We start from the raw sequence: 20,601 nt of genomic DNA on the forward strand, positions 1-20,601 counted from the left end.
GTTTGTTCCTAACTAGCTCTTATACATGGAGAGGGTAAAGGTGGCAATGCCAACCCTGACGACCTGAGTTTGATCTCTAGGACTCAATTGGAAGGAAAGAACCCACTCCTGCAAGTTGTCCTTTAACCACACACACACACACACACACACACACACACACGAGTAAATAAATAAACATAAAAGCAATTGGTTTGAAAGTCGGCTGTGGTGGCAAGAACCCAACACTTCTAAGTCAATACGGGAGGGTGAGAAAGAACTACCGAGAAGCCTAGGGCAAGCTAGCCCAGAGAGAGCATTGTTGCAGAAACTGCAAGAAACCTTGCCTCTCAACAAGGTGACCTGGTAAAATTGTCCCCTGACCTCCATGTTCACACACCATGGCACTCCTGCACTCATACACAGAGAGAGACTGAGTAAAATTTAAAATTAGTTAATATATATACACATATATATGTGAAGATAGATAGATAGATAGATAGATAGATAGATAGATAGATAGATAGATATCACCCACAATTCTACTGGAGAGAATCATTGCTGTGAGTCTTCATGTCACAGACTGTTCTGCGATAACTGTTGGTGCTTATAATGCAGAAGGATCTATCCAGGCCAAAGGAGCGTTTTTTTCAGTTCACTTTGGTGACTGCTCAGTGTGTTCCGGATTGTGTTTCTCTCAGCAGTTCCTCAGTCTTCCAGGTTATTTCTGTTGCCATGAGTAATGTTACTGGGGCTATCCTCCATCCATCAGAAGCATTTCTCCCTCACCTGCTCAGTGACGGAGTCCTTCACACATCACAGACCCTCTGAGTCCCATCTCCGAGCATGGTTTCTGTCAATTCTTGTTACTGATGATCAAATGGGCATGGCTGGACCAAAGGGCACCCCCTCTGCTCTCCCTAAGGACAGTGCCTGCTCCAGATTGGCCTGCCAGAGGGCACCCCAGGGAACAAAACAGGCTCCAGAGGAAGCAGGGGGAGCCAGGCTAGTTCCTGGTGTGGCTCTGGCCTTAGGACCCCTTCTTTAGGCTAGCGTTTCACTCGGTGGCCATGTTTAAACAGGTTGGGTTGCTGGCATTGAGTGTGGAAATTTATTTGAAATTGGGCCACCCTAGATATTCCAGAGACTCTGAGGTACCCCCTGGACGGGCTCCAGACTGCCCTTGCCCGGCTTGTGGGGCATGTGGGGAGGGGAAGAGAGGCACAGGCTTCATTGAGATCGCCAAGGGCGGCTGGGCCCGGCACAGCCCCCTATCCGGCCTCCGCCCCTGCCCTTCCTACGCTCCCGGCTGGCGACCTGGTAGCTCCAGAGCCCAAACCTGTCGGGCCGGTTTGTAGAGCGACAGGAACCGAGGGAAGAAGGCTGCAGAAGGATGCACGGCCTGCCCGGTGCTGGCCCGCCCTGTCCGCCGCCCGAGCCTGTGCTGCCCACCCGCCCGAACTCATGACGTGCTCGCCCGGCCTCGTGGTACCCCTGCTGGGTCTGGGCCTGGGGCTGGCCCTGAGCCTAGCCGGAGCTGTGGCCGCCGACTGTGGGTCCTTCGCTCCCGCGGAGCATCTGGTATTCACTCCAGCAGCCAGGACGCGATGGTTGGCCCCTCGTGTCCGCGCGCCGGGGCCCCTGGACTCCCTCTATGGCACCGTGAGGCGATTCCTCTCCGTAGTTCAGCTCAACCCCTTCCCGTCGGGTGAGTGTCCCCTCCCCCAGCGGACCTCCGCAGGCACTGGGCCCCCAGCTAGACTGTGCACATCCTGTCAACAAGCGCTTGACAGGGTGAGTGAGGTTCCTGACACTACACAGCCTTATTCTTCCGTGCGTTCTGGGATTCCACGAGCAGCTTCCGAGCCTTCTTGTTTGACCTTGGGCTGGGACTCTGTGCAAGAAAGTTAAATCCGGCTCAGAGTCTCAGTGTCACAGTGTCAGGGGTCAGGAGGGCCAAAAGAGGCCGGAAGAGGGAAGGGAAGGACTACCAGGCCAGCTGCAGTGCTTACCAGAAGGGCCCAGAAGATCTGCTTGCCGGCCTTCTACCAGCTGCCTCTCCTGCAGCATGATGAGGCCTGGCAAGCTGTCACAGCCACATGACACTGCCTTCTCTAAGAACCTCCCTGAGTCTGTCAATGGGGGAGAGGCTAGGCACCAGGGCTAGGCAGCGGCTGTCCCCAAACCCTTGGCTTGCTTGCTTTCCCTAGAGTTGATAAAGGCCCTGCTGAATGATCCATCTTCTGCAAAGACGAATGAGGTGAGGACTGAGCCGCAGGTGCTGGGGGAGGGAGTTAAGAGCGAGCAGAAGGGCCCCCACCTGCTCTGTTCAGCCCGCCCTGCGCCCTGCTGAGCATTTGCCAGAGGCTTAGGCATCCTTTTCCCTCCTGGGGTCAAGCCCCGCGTCTTCCTTTTGCTGGTGCTGCTGTTTGCAGTGATCTCCAGTGCCCCTAGACCTGGACCTCCCATCCGTCATGGGTAATGAGCAAGGGCACCACTCACCTCGCACATCCTGCCTGGGTTCGCCAGGATCCAAGTAGAGGCACACGGGCATGCTCCCCACCTCTAACTTCCACTGGAGGAGGGGGAAGGCAGGGCTGCCCCCTCATGCCTCGCCGCCTTGCCCAGGTGGTTCGGTATGAGGCAGGCTACGTGGTGTGTGCTGTGATTGCCGGCCTCTACCTCCTATTGGTGCCCGCTACTGGGCTCTGCTTCTGCTGTTGCCGTTGCCGCCGGCGCTGCGGGGGCCGAGTGAAGACGGAGCACAAGGCCATGGCCTGTGAACGCGGCACCCTCATGTCCTTCCTGCTGCTGACCACCCTCGTGCTTCTGTGAGAGGCTGCATAGGTCAGGGGGGAGGTCAGGATGGCGGCCCTGTGCTCCTGGGCACACGGTAAACCCTTTTCTCCTGGCCTCCGTCCCTGCAGGATTGGTATGGTCTGTGCTTTTGCTACGAACCAGTACACACATAGTCAGACAGGCCCCAGTGTGGAAGCTGTCCCTGAGACCCTGCTCAGCCTAAGAGGCCTGGTGTCTGATGTGCCTGGAGTGAGTACTATACAATTCTCTCAATCTGTGTGTGAGTACCCTGCTTGAAGGCAGACCCAGAGAACTGCATCTCTGCAGCCTGTAAACCTGCCAAGCAGGGAGGGCGTCCCTTCCTGTGTGCACTTGGCTGCCACCTGCTGGAAAGTCCCTGAAATGCCTAACTGACGGATGGGGTTGCTGAAGGAGGGAGGATGACTTAACTCACTGTGTTTGTCTAGGAGCTTCAGGCTGTAGCTGAGCGGTTCTCTGTGCCCCAGGAGCGAGTCTCAAAGGAGCTGGATGGTGAGGGTTACAGGTGGCCGGCTCCAGGTCCCTCTGCCCTGGCCTGCCTTGGGGAAACATCCCAGCTCCCTTAACCTGGACTGCACCAGGGTACCACTTCACACAGAGGGATCTCCCTATGCAGCAGTCATCCTTCTGCAGGACAAGGAGGCTAACACCACCTTGCAGAGCCCAGGGCTCATGGGAGGCAATGGGAATGTCCTCAGCTCCTGGGGGGAGGGGGAGGGGGAGAACATTGCTGCCAAATGTCCTGTGTTGTCCAGGTGTCGGTGAGAACCTTGGGAACATAATTCACAACCAGCTCAAGAGCACAGTGTACCCGGTGCTAGCCTCAGTGCACAGCCTGGGCCAGGGTGAGTTGGACCAGTGCCCTGTATGTGGGTGGGTCCAGCAGGTGTCTTCCAGGAGTCAATTCTCCCATCCCCCGCCCCTTGCATGTACCGCCCCAGCTCCACCCGAGCCCTTCTTCCCATTATGCTGGGATCCTGTATGGGCATCTCTGCCTACTCCCTGGCCACACGTGCCCAGCGGCAGTGTCCATTGTGGCTATAGATAGTTTATACCCCTTTAGCCAGGGGGAAAGAATGCGGTGTCTCTCTTTGCTAAGGTGCTGAGGACACCAGGGAGAGAGGAGACCCTCAGGCCACGTGTGACTCTCTCAGCCCTGCAGGTTTCCACAGACCACCTTCGAGCCCTGAACACCACCTCTGTGGAGCTGCAGGAGGGGCAGCAGCACTTGGAACCGCCCGTGCGGGCACACCGGGAGCGCCTGCTCACCTTGCTTCAGGAGAGCTGGTGCCGCGGGAACTGCAAGGGAGCCCTAAGCCGGGCCAGTGCCCTGCAGCTGGGTGCTGACTTCAGCCAGGTGCAGGCACCGAACAAGCCCACTGGGACTTGGGAGGGCTGGTCTAGCCTACACTTTTGACATCCTCCAGCATCTTGGTAGTCAGGTGGCTTTCATGAGGCTGACTTTTCAGAGAACACTTTCCCTGGGCAGTGCCTTCCTTTCCAGAGCACCCAGAGTTAAGGACTCTTCCTTCTTACAGTGAACCAAAGCTCTCCATGGGCCACACACACAGCCCCAAGCCTCGTGTGTATTAGCTTCTTGGGTTCTCACCGCCTCCCTGGGTGATAGGGGGTCTCTGTGGTCCCCATTTTACATATGAGGACACTAAGGGTTCCGAGGCACCTCCTTCCTCTCGTAGGGGTCCTTCTCATGTCACGGAACCCTATATTTCAGGTGCCCCCTGTGGATGATGTCCTGCATCGGCTGAAGGATGTCCCAGAGGCCAACTTCTCCAGCATGGTCCAGAGGGTAAGCCCTATCTTGGTTACCTGGTCTCCTCCTGCCTGAGAACTAACAAGGGAAGAACTTCCGTTTCATTCTCTGGAATAAGAACCTGGGTGAGCCAGGCAGTAGTGGCGCACACCGTTAATCCCAGCACTCAGGAGGTAGAGCAGGGGATCTGAGTTCGAGGCTAGCCTGGTCTACAGAGTTGAGTTACAGGACATCCGGCACTACACAGAGAAACCCTCCCTCAAAGAAAGAAAGAAAGAAAGAAAGAAAGAAAGAAAGAAAGAAAGAAAGGAAGGAAGGAAGGAAGGAAGGAAGGAAGGAAGGAAGGAAGGAAGGAAGGAAGAAAAAGACCTCAGTTAAATCCAGGACTTGAGTCCACCCTCACCCAGTGGCAGCCTGAGCTAGATGCTCATTGTGCCAGCCCCCACTGCAGTCAGATGGGAGAGGCAGGTGTGCAGCTCAGAAAGAGGAGTTGGGCTCCCCTCAGGGATGGGGTCTTCAGGCCAAAAGGGAGCAGGTGCTTTGGCTGTACCCCGACAGGCAGGCCTGCTCTCTGAGTGGAGGACAGCCAAGGCCGGGGAAGGGGGGGGGAGGAGGTGCCGCCATGTGAGTCAGAGCCTGTGACCCAGGGCCTGGAGTTGGGGAACCAGTGAGTCAGCTATGCTGGGAGGCTGGGAAGAAGGAAGCTGGGGCTAAAGTGGATGGAGGCTGGAGCTGGACTGAGGGAGTAGAGCCGGTTGTTAGGATGGGATAGGTGGGGACAGGTGAGAGATAAAAGCCAGCGCTGTCTGGGAAGTGGCTGTGCATAGCCGGTGCCTTGTGTGGAAGAGTTGAGCTAAGCAGGAGAAGCCGTGTTTGCAAGGACAAGAGGATCACTTCCTTTTCTGGCACCATTAAACAGCAGCACCCTCCCTCTGGGCCCCTGACCTTGAGACCCCAAGGTAGAATTCCAGGCAAAAAGCGACAAACACAGCCTTGCTTGGTTCCACAGGAGAACACCACCTTCAATAGCCTCCCGCTCCTGGTTGCAGTGCAGACGGCCAGTGTGGTCCAAGGTGAGGCCCTGCTCAGGGGCCTGACTGGCTTCCTGGCATGCCACCCCCACTGTACCCCTTCCAGGGAGGCTTGCTGAGAGAGGAGCTGGGCAGTGGTGGGGATGGATGTCTTCCCTGTCCGGTGGGCTCTCTATGGGTTCTGGGGATTTGTCCCAGGGGCCCTGGGTACCCTCTGTATCCTCTGAGACCCTGTAGCTTTGGGCAGATCTGAAGAAGGCGCTGGCTGAGCAGCCTGAAGGTGTGAGGATGCTGGCCCAAGGGTTCCCAGGTTCAGAGGCAGCTTCCCGCTGGAGCCAGGCGCTGGAGGGGTTGGAACAGCGCAGCCGCCCCTTCTTACAGGAGCTGCAACAATACGAGAAATACAGGTGAGCGGCACCCTGGGCCTCCATTCTATCCCCGTCCACTTCCAGCCTGACAATACTGCTGCCTCCTTTTAAAGCCAAGAACCTATTCCTATGGCTTCCATGTTCCACCTGACTGTGTATCCCCAAACCTGAGCCTGGGGACCCTGTAAAAGCTATGAGACCTCAGGAAATGTTTGCACCTCTGCTTCTAAAGATTCAGTCTGGGGACCTAGAAACCTAGGTCCCGGGCCAGCCCTCTGGTGCCAGCTGCCTTCCTTCTCAGTGAGCCCCCTACTCTCTCTGCGGCAGGTGGATTTTGGGATGTGTGCTGTGCTCTGCCATACTGCTTGTGGTGATCTGTAACCTGCTCGGCCTCAGCCTAGGCATCTGGGGGTTGTTTGCCAGGGAGGACCCCAGCCACTCCGAAGCCAGAGGCGAGGCTGGAGCCCGCTTCCTCATGGCGTAAGAAGGGGCTGGGGGTGATGGGGGGAGAAGGAGCCTTCACTGCTGGGTTGCCAGATTCTTCCTGGTATGGCAACAGGAGTAGAGTCTGGCAAGTCAGGAGACTGAGACTTGGTACTGACCTGGTCCCCATTCCTTGGGTGACTCTGGGTGAAGCAATGACCTCTCTGGGCCCCAGTGTCCTCCTCTATCTAAGGGGGTTGGGCTGATGCAAGGACAGCCCCAGTAGTAACTATAGCAAACGCACCAAGCCCAGACACAGTGCCGAAATCCTTAGCTCGGCTTCTAGGCAGCCCCAAAGCCGTCATCAGGAGGCGGCAACAAAGGCAGCATCTGCTTGCCACCCTTAAACTAGATGGCCTTTAAGACCAAGGCGGGCCACATACGGTTGGCCAGGTTGTTCATTATACAAGGCGCCCAATCGAAGGGATTAGCGAGGAACTGAAATCCACCCCACACTTTACTCTCCAAGCCTCATGGCCTGGCCTGGGGCTGTGGCCACTCACAAAGAAGCTCTGTAAGTCAGTGGCCCTGGTGGAAGGGCCCTTACCGCTCAGTCCCTTTGAAGTGTTATCTAAGTAGATGAGTCATGTCTGCTATGCCAATGGCTACCTAGAAAGGTGAGCACAGGGATGGGTCACTTCCCTGGACTTTAAGTCCAGAAACGGCTCTTCCAGCAGGCCTCTAGGGTTTCAGGGCAGCAGGCCTGAGCAATTGGATGGGGGTGGGGTGGGGGTGCCAAGAAGCTGCCAGGAGTGCTGGATTATCCTTCCTTGCCCAGGAGGCAGGCCTTGTTGTCAGCCTATGGCCTGTGCAGGTCCCAGGATGTGGGTGGGGACAGGCCTGGTCCAGGGCTGTCAGCTTCCATGTTCCTTCAGCCATGTCTCTCACCTCCAGAGGTGTGGCCTTCAGCTTCCTCTTTGCAGCCCCCCTCATCCTCCTCGTCTTTGCCACTTTCCTGGTGGGTGGCAACGTGCAGATGCTGGTGTGCCGGAGCTGGGAGAGCGGAGAGCTGTACGAGGTGGGTCTGGGCCTGCTCCAGCTCAGAGGGAGCTGAAGGGAGTTTGAGCCAAGAAAGTGAATCAGAAGGAAGTGGGAGCCAGAGGTGCAAGCAGGAGAGAGGGACAGGAGGAAGGAGGAGGAGACGCATGGGGTTTGGGGGGGAGCAGATAGAGAGACACCCATGAGACACCCATGAACCCCAAGCCCCTGTGTATGCCCCAGGTCCCAACAAGGGCTCCAGGTGAGGGGACCCACGTTCTCTCCTAACTCTGAGTCTGGGAAGGGCACTGTGCTGAAGGCCCTGCTTGTACCGCTGCCAAAGATTTATGGGCAAAGTCCCCATGAGGAATCAGGGCATAGAGTCATTTGAATTAGAGCGAGTAACGGGTGGCACCAAGCGTCAGGGCGGTTCTGCCCTTCATCTCTCTATGCCCCACTTCTTCCTGCCCACCGGCAGTTTGTAGACACCCCGGGGAACTTGCCCGCATCCATGAACCTGTCCTACCTTCTTGGCCTGCGGAAGAACATCAGCATCCTCCAGGCCTATCAGTGAGTAGGAGACCTGGGGTTGGGGCTGGAGCAGGGAAATAGAAGGGAGGTGCAAAAGTGGGTGTCCCCCTTAGGGTGATGCCAGCCTCACCTGCTACCCTTGGTGGCTCTTGATTGATGGATGTCTTCCTTCCCCCAGACAGTGTAAGGCAGGGGCAGTACTCTGGAAGGTTCTACAGCTCAATGACTCCTATGACCTGGATAAGCACCTGGATATCAAACAGGTAAGAAGATGTTCTAGAAGGTGTTAAGACTCCACCCCTCCTACGCATCCTTTCCTTCTGTTCCTCTGGGGCATTGTCTCTCAACTCATCTCTTATCAAGGTACCTCAAGCCAGAGGTCTTAGCAACCAACTCAGGGCCTATCCAGGGCTTAAGCTATGGAAGATTCTAGGGCTGTGAATGGGTGAGTGAGTATCTGGCTGCCTGAGCATCTCTGAGCATGTGCACCAGGGAAAGCTTCATACAGCACAGGCTATGGAGGAGAGGACAGGGGCAGTAAGAGTGGGGGCGGTGTGTCCGGATGAGGACAGGTCCTGGGTGGCATGTTCTAGCTGAGAGTGGAAGGAACAGCGGTGCTCCTGAGCCAACGGGGTGACACCTGTAGAAAGCTCTCGGGGCCTGCGCACCTCAGAGCCAGCTGTTGGCCGTGGCAGAGTCTATCCCCACCCCCACAAGAGTTTCAGGTTGCCCATCCTCCCCAGGACTCAGGTGGCTCATTTGCCAGAGGCGGTGCAGGGAGTTAGACTGGACCTTGGTTCTGAAGCGGGTGGAAAGGCAGAGTGGAAGCAATGGAGGATGGAGGTCCCTATCAGTACTGACAGGAGAAAGCTTTAGAACCAGGGAAGGGGGTGCATTTTAGAATGAACATGCCCTTTTCCCTCTCTCCATCCTTAGGAAAGGCGGGGAAGAGGGCCCTGAAGAACCATTTCTCTAAGCATGTCTTAGGAAGCACTCCTTCTGTGCCCCTCCATACCCCAGCTAGTACTGTTGCTGCCCACACAAAACTAGCTCATTTTGGTGCTCCCGAGAAACCGCTTGGATTTATCTCCATCCCAAGTCATGGGATGGCACAGTCAAACAAGATCAGTCCTGACTCGATGCCTTAAGCCATGGCTAGGGATGCTTGCTTAAATGTCAGTGCCTTTTCCCTCCAGAATCGTTCATCAGAGACAGTGACCCCATAGCTGGAGACTCTGCAAGTTGGGCACAGGGATCGCCAGCCCTGGTAGCTGGAAGTCATCTTAGCCTTAGGTGATCTCAGCCCTGGAGAGGGGAGGGGTCCATCTTACAGAAAAGTGTGGACCAATGAGGCCCTGGTTCTGAGGGACCAAGCAGTTCTTTGAGGTTATATGGTGATCTTGAAGAAACTTCTCAGGAGAGACTCTAAAAAGCCAATCTGCATAGATCAGAAAGATAAAATGTGCCATCCAGGGCACCAGACGGCTGCTTCATGTCCCATCCCTGTCAGTTATGTCTGGAATGCTGCTACCAAGAGAGCTGGCGTCCCCCCTCTCCTTGGAGGAAAGTTGCCTAGTAAGGTGGGAAGAGGCGACCAGAGATGGCTGGTTTCTGATATTGAAGCTGAATGTCATATCCACAAGACAGGCAAATGCTGACTGCCATTCCTGGAAATGTGCGTGTGCCATTCACTCTTCATCCATTCATTCGTCAGTTCATTCACAAATCTACAAACTGGATCTCACCGACCACTTGACAGACTCCGCTGCAGACGAGGGACCCTACAGTAGAAGTGTCCCAGTCCCTGGTACTATTGAGCTGATGTAATTAACAAGCCCAGGGATAAGAAACTTGAGAGTATAGGCGCTGTGAAAACCTTAATACAGAGGATGTGATAAAGAAGGGCCAGAAAGCTACTTTGTATCAGGTGGCCAGGGAAAGTGTTGTCTGTTTTACTCTTTGTGGGGGCCCGCCATCCAGTTCCCAGATAAATCACTCATGGAGGCTTATTCTTAGTTATGAATGCCCAGCCTTAACTTGGCTAATTTCTTGCCAGCTTTTCTTAACTTAAATTATCCCATTTATCTTTGGTCTCAGAGCTTTTATTTCTCTACTTCTGTATACCTTACTTTACTTCTTTCTCCGTGACTTGCTGTGTGGTTGGGCGGCTGACCCCTGGTGTCCTCTTCTCCTTCTCTTGCTCCCTGAATCCTTCCTTCTCCCAGATTCCTCCTCATATTTATCCTTTCTGCCTGCCAGCTCTGCCTATTTCTTTCTCCTGCCCCACCGTTGGCTGTTCACCTCTTTAATAGATCATCAGGTGTTCAGACAGGCACAATAACACAGCTTCACAGAGTTAAACAAATGCACACAAACAAAAATAACACACCTTAAAATAATATTCCCCAACAGGCAAGTCTGTGCCAGAGCACAGTTGTCACATGGTCCCTGGAAGCAGGCCAGGGCTCTGAGTAGAGTTCTCTTGGAAGCCTGCGAGGGTGTGTCCACCTGGAAAACTAGGTGATGGCCCTTGAGCCAAGCGACCAGGCTCAGCAATGTGCCTCATCCTGTCCTCTCCTCCAGTACACCCAAAAGTTCCAGGAGGAGCTTCAGAACTTCAGAGTGGATGTGAAGGATCTAGACCTGTTGAGCCCCGCTGCCCGCCGAGACCTGGAGGCTTTGCAAGGTAGCAGGCTGGAGAAAATCCACTATGGAAACTTCCTGGTACAGGTCAGTGAGGGGCACATCTGGTGACCCAGCAAGATGTGGCACTGAACAGAAGTGCCAGTCTGTGTGTGTTTGGCCTCTTTCCAGCTCCCCACAGTCTCTCTGCTCCTGGGACGTCTTCCTGTTAAGGAACTAGGACACTTCTCCAGGTCCTTTAAGCAAGACCATGAGTCGCTGTTCATGGTCCTGAACCCACTGCTGCTAAGAATGGTGGTGTCATACTTAGTTTCGCACGTGTATGGGTGTTTTGCCTACATGTATGTTTGTGTACCATATGCATGCAGTACCTGTGGAGACCAGAAGAGGGCAGATGAAACCATGAGACTAGAGTTTTAGATGGTTGTAAGCCACCAAGTGGGTGCTGGAAATCCAACCCGGGTCCTCTGGAGGAGCAACCAGTGCTTTTAACTGCTGAGCCCTCTCTCCGGCTGGACACTGGCTTTTCTTCAAGTCACTCCAGAGAGCATCTTTATTTTTCTAGTCCATTGGACTCTGAAACACTTCACACCTGCGGTTCAAGCTCACCATGACTCACGTCACAATAGACTTAGCTGGAGCTGGGAATATGGCTCAATTGGTAAAGAGCTTGCCTAGCATGCACAAAGCACTGGGTTCAATCCCCAGTGCCACATCAAGCCTGATGTGGTAGCAGGTGCCTAAACCCAGCACTTGAGAGGGAAGATGAGGATGTGCAAGCTTGGATTCAGCCTCAGCTGTATGAGACCTTCTCTGAGATAATAGATAGAGATGCGGGGCGGGGTGGAAATGATTGAACATAGTTGGAGCAGGGCACAGTTGACAAGTCTGGGGATTCAGAGGCTGGGGGTATCCAGGGACATCTGGGTTCAGCCTTCTTGGTGTCTCCTGTCTTCCCTCAGATCCAGAAGCCTGTAGTGGAGACTGACATGGAGCAGCTGGCGCGGGAGCTGGAAGGACTGGCCCAGGCTCAAGTGAGAAGGGAGCGGAGACCCTGTAGCCAGACAGTGGTCAAGAAGGAGATCTGGACGGGGTGGGGGGTGGAGGGGAAGACTAGGAATGCTGGGATTGGAGAAGGGACAGGAAGAGAGGCAGGGCACGGAGGGCCCCACCCTCAGGTGGTGAGGCTTTTTACCCTGCTGCTGGGCTGAGGATCTGCAAGTTCAGCTCCCATTCAGGCTCTGCTGCCAATTGCTGTGTGGCCTTGGGCAAGCCATTTTGCATCTTTGGACCTCTGTCACTGTGTCTACAGACTGTCCTAGTCTCTGAGCAGATGGAGTTTCTGGCCTAGCCTCACACAGCTGGGCCAGCTCCAGACTCTGTCAGGACAGTGCTGTGAGGACCCCTTCTCCCAAAGGACACATGCATTCCCCACAGGAAGGCCTCTCTCTGTATTTACAGATATCTCAAATTTCTGAAGTTCTCCCTGAGACACCTCAGACTCCACAGCCACCTTGGCCTTGCAGAGAGCATGGCCCAGTTTTAGCTGTGGTTGCTACAGTTTACATGGTGCTGTGGCAGATTTGGTAGCATCCAGCTCAGGGAAGACCCAGATCAGGGAAAGTCTGAGCTTGAGGATTTTCTTTCTGAACCCAGCCCTTTTCACCTTCCTCAGAGGGCTGCTCTCTGTTGGGGTGGGGACCCTTCTAATCCTTTTGGTCTGCCCTCAGAATGACTCTGTACTGAGGCAGCAGCTACAGGAGGAAGCCAGAGAACTCCGAAGCCTCTACCAGGAGAAGGTCGTCCCCCAGCAGAGCCTTGTGGTAAGCTTGAAGGGAGTCTGGGGCCTGAGAGACAGGAGGGATGGAGAGAGGGCAGGAGGGATGGAGAGAGGGCCATGAAAGGAGGAAGAGGCCAGCCACGTTCTCCGTTGCCTGCCTCTGAATCCTTGCCTCTAACAATCCTGATTCCTCCTCCACAGGCCAAGCTCAACCTCAGTGTCAGGGCCCTGGAGTCCTCTGCCCCAGATCTGCAGGTGGCTAACGGGAGTGGGAGGATGGGTTGGAACAGGGGGCACTAGAGGAAGACAGGGCAGCTGCTTTGAGATTTCTGCCCTGTCTTGTCCCATTGGAAGGTGAAGGGGGAGGAGGAAAGGGGTCAGGTCATTAAGGACCTCTTTTATTGGCCTCTGGGTCCTAGAGCCTGCCCTTCCATCTGTTAAAATGATTGTGTGGTATATCGTAGGATGGCTGGATGGATTGGTGGGTGAGTGGATAGGTGGATGGCTGATTTGGACTGTTGTCTCCTGCAGGTGGATACTACAAACGTTCTTGGTAATGTCACTCGCCTGAAAGGAGAGCTGCCTGCCTGGACCAGCCACATCGTGAGGAATGTGAGTTGGGGGCAGGGAGTGTCTACCACAGGCTTTCCCTCCAGCTCAGCTTTCACTATGGCTCCCAGGAGAGCCAGGCTCGTTCTGATGATGTCAGAGGTGGAGGGATATAGGGAGGCAGGATCCTGGCCAACCATGAGCTTCTCTTTCCTGTAGGCCTCTGAGTGTTTCCTGACCAGGGAAATGGGCTACTTCTCTCAGTATGTGGCCTGGGTGAGAGAAGAGGTGAGTGAGGGCTCGGCACCCCACCTGGTGTACCCACCCCAGTGGACCAGCTATGGAGCCCTTTGGGGGTACCGCAGGCCTTTGGAATTGGACGCAAACTCCCAAACCTGCCATCTGCACTCTTGCTCACAAAATAGATCCTGCTTACCCGACTTCTACCCCCAGCCCTTTTGTGAGACCCAAGTATGGGCTAGGTTGACCATAGCTTTTCTAGAACATCCCATCTACTCCTTGCCCCTATGCCTCTCCATAGATAGGTCCCTCACCCTGCTTGTCTAAGGCCAACCATCAAAGCTCACCTCCTCTTACACATCCCAGGGCCCTTAGGTTCTGGGAAAGGTCTGAGCTGGGGTTTGCTTGCCTGTGAGTGTCTGTGTATATGCATTTGGGGACAGGCATGTGTGTGCATGCATGGTCCCTCCCCAATAACGACGACTTACAGCCATAGTGAGGGATGCAGTGAGACTCACGTGTGGGCTGGTGAGTGGATAAAAGGGACAAGGGCTAAGCTGAGCCAGAAGTTCAGTGTCCTAACCTTCCTGGGGACCCATGACCATTATATCTGTGTTTGCACCTGCCACTCCGTGTTCACGTGTAAAGTGGACCCCAGCTAAGTCCCTGGACTTCTGTGTTCATCTTGGCCTCCTCTTCAGAACGTGGGGTACCCATCTGTGGGCCCAGGTGTCTTCACATATACCTGTCTCACTTTGGTACCACAGGTGACACAACACATCGCCACCTGCCAGCCCCTCTCTGCAGCCCTGGACAATGGCCATGTGATTCTATGTGACATGATGGCCGACCCCTGGGTGAGTGTCCCCAGCCTGTCACGAATACAGAGTCCAATGGACAGGGACAGTAGGAGGGCATGAGGCCAGGCGTGTGGAGTCAGTGCAGAGCCTGTGGGCACAGGGATGGTGGGAAGGCGCCATCTGCCCAGTGTGGTGGGCTGACCTCATATCTCCTGTTCAGAATGCCTTCTGGTTCTGCCTGGGGTGGTGCACCTTCTTCCTCATCCCCAGCATCATCTTTGCCGTCAAGACCTCCAAATACTTCCGTCCCATCCGGAAACGCCTCAGGTAAGGGGCTGTCAGAACAACAGTGGGCATCAGATGTCCAGGAATTCTTTGCAGCCATTGGGCCACACCCTGTCCAGACCCCACCCAAGTAGAGAGAGCTTCTGGCCCAGCTCTAAGGAGTACTGGGGCCTGATAGTTCCCATATCAGCCTGCTGCATCTTTCTTGCTGCAACATGACCACCTGGAGGGTAGCTCTTTGGGACTTATCCTTCTCTGGAGGACTCCTGAGGCAGGGCCACCTCCAGTCAGCCTGTGCCAGGGCCGAGGGTCTGTGCTGGGGACTCACTTTACTTCTGTGATGTCACAGCTCCACCAGCTCCGAGGAGACACAGCTTTTCCATATCCCCAGGGTCACTTCCCTGAAGCTATAGGACCCACTGGTGAGTCGTCCCCCTCCCCCATAATTCCCCTGAACCTGATCGGAGGGGCTCAGATCTGGGGTTTCAGCATGAAGGAGGGGGCAGGAAGGCTTGGGGTCTGGGTCAGTGTGGATGGGACCTGTCTACCCCCCCACACACACCTGCCTTCACCTGTTTTCTTTTTAGTTTCTAACAGGCAAGGTGATCCCTGAGGACTTCCTGTCCTTCTTCTTTGTCTCACCCTGGACCAGAAGAATTGTAATCCCCTTCCCAGAGTGCAGGCTGGCCTCCGGTGCTGGCCTGTCCCCTCTCCTTCTCCAGCTTCCCTGGTCCCACCTTTGTACTCTTCTCCTCGAGACCCAAGTCATACTCAGCCCTTACTGAACTATAGAGCCAACAGGTTCTTCTGGGTACCTAGCTCTTGTCCTCCTTGCTGTGGTATTCCAGCAACAGGAAGGGCCTCTTCTCCACCCACGGGAGCTCCTTCTCCCGTCTTTAGGTGGACTCAGGTCCTTCCATCTACCCCATCTTTCTCCCTGCTTCCTGTCCAAGTCCCTTTCCCCTTGTCTGAGTTTGATCCTCCCCCACATGCACCAGCCTCCTTCCTGGTCCCTCCCCAGCCCTTTGCTTGCTTTCTCCATGGACAGGCCTGTCTGAGGGCTGAGCTGTCCTGTCTGCACCCTGGATTATAAATAGCCACGCCGGGCCCCATCTTCCCTCTGAGCACTGGCTTCTAAGAATGGACCAGGGATGTGGGCCACATGGGCTCCCTCTTTGCCCCAGAGACAGTAGCATGGGTGGCCCCCACCAGGAAAGATCTGGTGGTAAGAACACAGTTTTGCCCTCCTCTTTCCATCCTGAGCATATGACCTGGGATCACCCCTCACTTGTCTCTGCATGGTCCCTATGTGCTGGACACTGGGTCTGGAAAGGACAAAGAAAAGAGAGACGATATGGACGAGACTCTGTTCCATTAACATGTCACTTCCATAAGCTTTGCCTCTGGGTCCCTGAAGCTGGAGCCCTAAGGCTGAGGTTCAGTAAACAGCTTAATGAACATCTGTGGGAAGAATCCCACGGCCTCTCTGACTGCAGGCACCTTGGGACTGTGCAGCAATTCAGTGTGAGGAGCAGAGCCTGCCTGGTCATGTGATTCACAGCCTGGTTCTGATGCTGCTAGCTGGGGCACCTCAAATATGTGATGTAGGTCCCCCAAGCCGCAATTTCTTTCTTTCTTTCTTTCTTTCTTTCTTTCTTTCTTTCTTTCTTTCTTTCTTTCTTTCTTTCTTTCTTTCTTTCTATAAAGTAGAGAGGCTCCTCAGAGCCTGTATGTAGGGTTGTGAAAGCCAAACATGATGAGAGGAAAACCTTAACAGGGCTTGGTGTGAGCAAGTGCTGCTCGGGAGTTGAGAGCTAGGCTGAGGGCAGAGCCAGGGTCTGGGCATAGAGGGGATGCCCTTTATGTTAGTGTGTTTCTGGGCATGTTGGTGTGGAATTGCATCTTCTGAGCTAGCAGCAGTTTTGTTGCTAGGACTCAGGATGGTGGTACCTGATGTGCTAAGACTCCTACATTATTACTCTCAAACAAGTTCTTTTGTTTGGTTGTTTTGTTTTTTGGTGGTTTGGGTTTTTTGTTTGTTTGTTTGTTTGTTTTCTTTTTTGGCTTTTCCCAGAGGTTAGAAGTTTGTTTTGTTGTTTGTTTGTCTTGTTGGTTGTTACTTGTTACTTGAGGGTGAGGAAGTGACACCCTGTATTTTTTAGATATAATTGATGGGATTTAAACAAATGAAATAAAAGCAATTAAAAGTCATTTCTGGATCTGTCAGAGTTGGTTATCTGATCTATTAGATGCCTGAGCATATTCCATGCAGTGATTTTAAACTGAGTCTTTGGTGCAGATGGGAGCCCCTGGTGACCTGCTCTTGGTGGCTGTCATGGTTCTTGGTTTTGTTGGTTTCATTTTGCCTCTTCCACATGGTAGGGCTGGTTGGATATTGGCACTCTTATATCTGAACATCTGTCAGAACGATTGGCGGCTGTGGGTAACATGGTCTTCCATATCGTGTGCATCTAGCAGTGGCTGGGGACCACTAAAGTTCCCTGGAAAGTGGGTCTGTGCCAAGTCTTCACTCCACCTACCCCCCACAGCATGGAAGATTTTCCAGGTCCCCTCTTTTGATGGGCATGGAAGACTTGCCAGGTACCCCCTTTTGATGGGTGTGGCTTTTAACCAGATATTACTTAAAGCCCTGCTCAGCATCCTTTGGAATCAGAACACATCCTAGCATGGAAATAGCCCGCCTTTCCCACCATGCCTTGTTTTATATGATGCTGGGATTTGAACCCAGGACTTCATGTGCTTTAAGCAACCATTCTATCAATGAGCTACATCTTCATTCCAGCTCTGTGGTTCTTTACAGGCCCCCTTGCTCCCCACAGCTTAAATACACATCATTTCAAATGCTCAAAAGGCACACACACCACACATCCTCTTTTACAAGTGACGTCTAACTGGGAGTTATTCCTTGTCTTTAGCACCCAGAAACCTTGTCACAGCCTTTTTTTTTTTTTTTTTTTTTTTTTCGAGACAGGGTTTCTCTGTGGCTTTGGAGCCTGTCCTGGAACTAGCTCTGTAGACCAGGCTGGTCTCGAACTCACAGAGATCCGCCTGCCTCTGCCTCCCGAGTGCTGGGATTAAAGGCGTGCGCCACCATCGCCCGGCCTCCTTGTCACAGCCTTTTGGATGCTGTTTGGAGAAGTATTTCAGAGGCTATTGCTGTAGGCACTGGTCACCCAGGGATGAGGGTGCTGGCAGTTAAGAAGCAAAAATAGCTGTAGAGAGAAGCAGATGCCTGCTCTCCTGGTTTAAAATGATGGGCGGTACCTGGCTGGAGCTGCTCTGTACAGAAGCTGAACCCCCCCCCCCACACACACACATACACATGCACAATGGCAGTTACCTTTTGCCGTTGTTGTTATCTGTAGTTGAGCCTGATGAAGCCCCAGGAAATTATCTGGCAACTTCAAGGTCATCAAGTTAGATGACCCTGGACATGTTCTACTGGATTCCCCGCATGTCCCCATCTCCTGTGGCAGCACGGGAGGGAGGCCATATCTCCAGGGAAGTTTGAGTCAGATGTCCTTAGTGTCCCTGTGGCAGGAGGGATGACAGATTGGGGACCCTGGGAGCTCTGCTAGATTTCCACCTGGTTGCTCAGTGCAGGGCCCTGGGGCAGATTCTGCCAAAGAAGCACCATGTGGGTTAGGGCAGCACAGGGGGCACACAGCAAGGGCCACGTGCCTGGGGCTGGAGCAGAGTGAACAAACATTTATCCACTGAGCTAGGCGCTATGTATCAGCCAAGAGAGAGGCATACATTTAGCTACTTGGTTTAGAGAAGGAAGGCACAGAGATTGGGTATGGGCAAAACCCACCCAGAGGAATCTACAAGGCTGGTGGCACTCCAGTACCCATTGGAATCGCCTGGGTCCAACCTGAGACCTTGCTCAGGCTTGATCACGGACAATGTCCCTCCTCCCTTTGACCAAGGGCCAAAACCCTTTCCTTCCCTCTTCAGGTTATGTACTGAGCGAGAGGCTGGCAGCCAGCCGGATGGAACAAAGCCTTTTCTCCTGGCAAATAAGGCTTTCCTTGAGTCTCTCGGATATGCCATGTGGAGCACCTCACACTTCCCCAATCTTACAGACAGTAATAAAGTTGAAGACCTGGGTGAGGATGAGGTGGAGTATTGGGGACTGAGAGCTATACCACTCCTGCTCATGGGTGATGTGGAACTCAGGGTCGAGACAGTCACCCCCTCATCTACACTGAGGGTACCAAGGAGTCAGGGCCAGTGGAGACTTGAGGGAAGTAAGTGAGGCCCAAGATGAGGGGAGAGGCCTCCCTTCACTAGAGCCAGAAGGAAGAGGTACCACAGGCACAAGAGGGTCAGCAGGATGGCTCTCTGGGTAAGGGAACTTGCTGCCAAGCTTCATGACTTGAATTTGATCTCTAGGACCCACGTAGTTAGAAAACTGACTCCTACAAGGCGTCCTTTGACCTCCACATGTGTACTGTGGCCCTTGCCTCCTTCCTGACCACTTTAAAAAAAAAAAGAGCAAGTGGGGTTTGTAGGATTCCTAAAGTTTGGGGAATGTAGGGGACAGGCACTTCCTTCTCCCCTCTGTAGGATCACTGTTAGCTGTGTGTAAATGCAGAACTAAGGGGAGGGCTACTGATCCGATTGAAGGCTCCGGTGAGAGTTGGCATGGGACCACATTCGTTGGCCTGTTCCATGCCTGGCGGAGGAACAGACTTCAGGCAAGAGCAGGTGCATCTGCCCCTGGGTGTTGGAAGCTCCTTGTTAGCCGTGGTTCCCCAACCACATAACAGCCATGTGGAAGATCTGGTGTGGCCAGAAGGAAGGTCGCCAGGAATGGCTAGGGCTGCTGGTTCATCTTTTGTCAACATGACATGAGTTAGAGCCACCTGGAAAGACGGACCAGCAACTGCAGAAATGCCGCCATCAGACTGGCCGGTAGGTAGGGCATTTTCTTGATTAATGATTGATGCGGGAGGACTCAGCCCCCTGGGGGCAGTGCCAGCTCTGAGCAGGTGGATGCGGGTTGTATCAGAAAGCAGGCTGAGCAAGCCAGTAGGCAGGCTTCTTCCATAGTTCCTGCTTCAGTTCCTGCCCTAACATCCCTCCGTGATGGACTGTAAGCTGAAGTAAGCCCATCCCTCCTGCAAGCTGGTCCTGGTGTTTATCATAGCAACAGAAAGCAAACTAGGAAGCTTAAGTGGAGGCTGACCCCCCCCCCCCCTCTGTGAGCAGGCCTCCTGCCTTTGGAAGTCCGGTTTGGTCCCAATGGCCTCTACTTCAGGGCAGGTGTGCTAAGAGCGAGCCAAAGGAGAGCCCTAACTGTGCTGTGTGCCTAAAGTGACTTAAGAACTGCTTCTGTTCCCCTCCCAAGAAGGGTCCTGGGCCTGTCAGGTTTCCAAGTGGCTTGTGGCAAAAGAGGTTCTACGGGTCTGAGGAAGACTGTAGAAGTGACGCGGATGTTCACCATTCCGGGCTGTGTCCACTTCTGAGAGATCTGCAGCATCCGAGGAAGGCGTATTTTTTAGGGCAACAGACACCTCTGGAGCTCTTGTGAGATTAGACCGGCCTCCACCCAGTAGGGGCCCTCTCATAGGTAAGGGCTGTGGGGTGTGGACCCCGAGAGATGTCCCTATCCACTCTCCCAGACCCTCTGCCAGAGCCAGACTCAGAAGGGGCCTGAGGAAAAGGTGTGGAAACTGGAGGGTCCCCAGAGCTGTCTGAGGGGCTGGCAAGGAAAGAGTTAAGCTTGAGCCTGGTGTGGAGAGGTCCTGATGAGAATGGTTCTGTTTGCCAGGACTGTAGTTGTGTGAATTTCTCTTCTGGAGAGGTGGAAAGGGCTCCAGCTGGCTGTAGTGGCCCATGGCTGCATCTTCAAGTGTTGGAGTACTAAGAAGAGAACAGCCTCCTGAGACTCGGAGTCATCCCTCCCTCTTCCTCTTGCAAACTGCACCACACCGCTCCTCCCAGCCCACCTGAAGAAGCCACAGCTAAAACCCATCAGCCTAAGTATTGCCGAACCACCACACTGGGCCTCCTTCTGCATCCTAAACAGAGCTCCAAAGACTCTTTCTTTTAGGGAAGACAGTCTGTCCCTACGTGGCAGAACAAGGCTGAGGTTCACTTGAGGTCTTGCTTTGGCTCTTTTTCATTCCTCCATCTTCCAGAAATTCTAGAAGGACCTTGGAAATGTCTGAGGGCATTGAGAAAAATCCCCGCGATAACCAAAGGAAGAAGGAGGGTCAGGCGACTTGAGGCTGCTGGCAGGGCACAGTTCCCTTGTGCCTGTGTTTTATGTGGGGTACCTGCTGGGTAAGCAGCGGTAGGA

At 54.0% G+C, this 20,601-nt stretch overlaps 1 protein-coding gene across 1 annotated transcript; it reads left to right on the plus strand.

The window, feature by feature from the left end:
- The first annotated feature begins 1,279 nt into the window (after positions 1–1,279).
- On the plus strand, positions 1,280–16,484 carry Prom2 (prominin 2). Its single transcript, XM_050134386.1, has 24 exons — positions 1,280–1,684; positions 2,187–2,236; positions 2,605–2,807; positions 2,904–3,024; positions 3,243–3,306; positions 3,570–3,659; positions 3,969–4,171; positions 4,547–4,621; positions 5,595–5,658; positions 5,864–6,023; positions 6,312–6,464; positions 7,362–7,485; positions 7,924–8,015; positions 8,155–8,239; positions 10,560–10,706; positions 11,582–11,653; positions 12,350–12,442; positions 12,601–12,654; positions 12,931–13,011; positions 13,168–13,236; positions 13,956–14,045; positions 14,209–14,315; positions 14,623–14,695; positions 14,861–16,484. The coding sequence occupies exons 1-23, from the start codon at positions 1,441–1,443 to the stop codon at positions 14,684–14,686; spliced, it is 2,505 nt and encodes an 834-aa protein (XP_049990343.1). The 5' UTR covers positions 1,280–1,440; the 3' UTR covers positions 14,687–14,695; positions 14,861–16,484.
- Positions 16,485–20,601: the final 4,117 nt, after the last annotated feature.

Source organism: Alexandromys fortis, unplaced genomic scaffold, assembly GCF_014885135.2.
Source record: "Alexandromys fortis isolate MF-2015 unplaced genomic scaffold, M_Fortis_MF-2015_v1.1 scaffold_6, whole genome shotgun sequence".
Taxonomy (NCBI): Eukaryota; Metazoa; Chordata; class Mammalia; order Rodentia; family Cricetidae; genus Alexandromys; species Alexandromys fortis.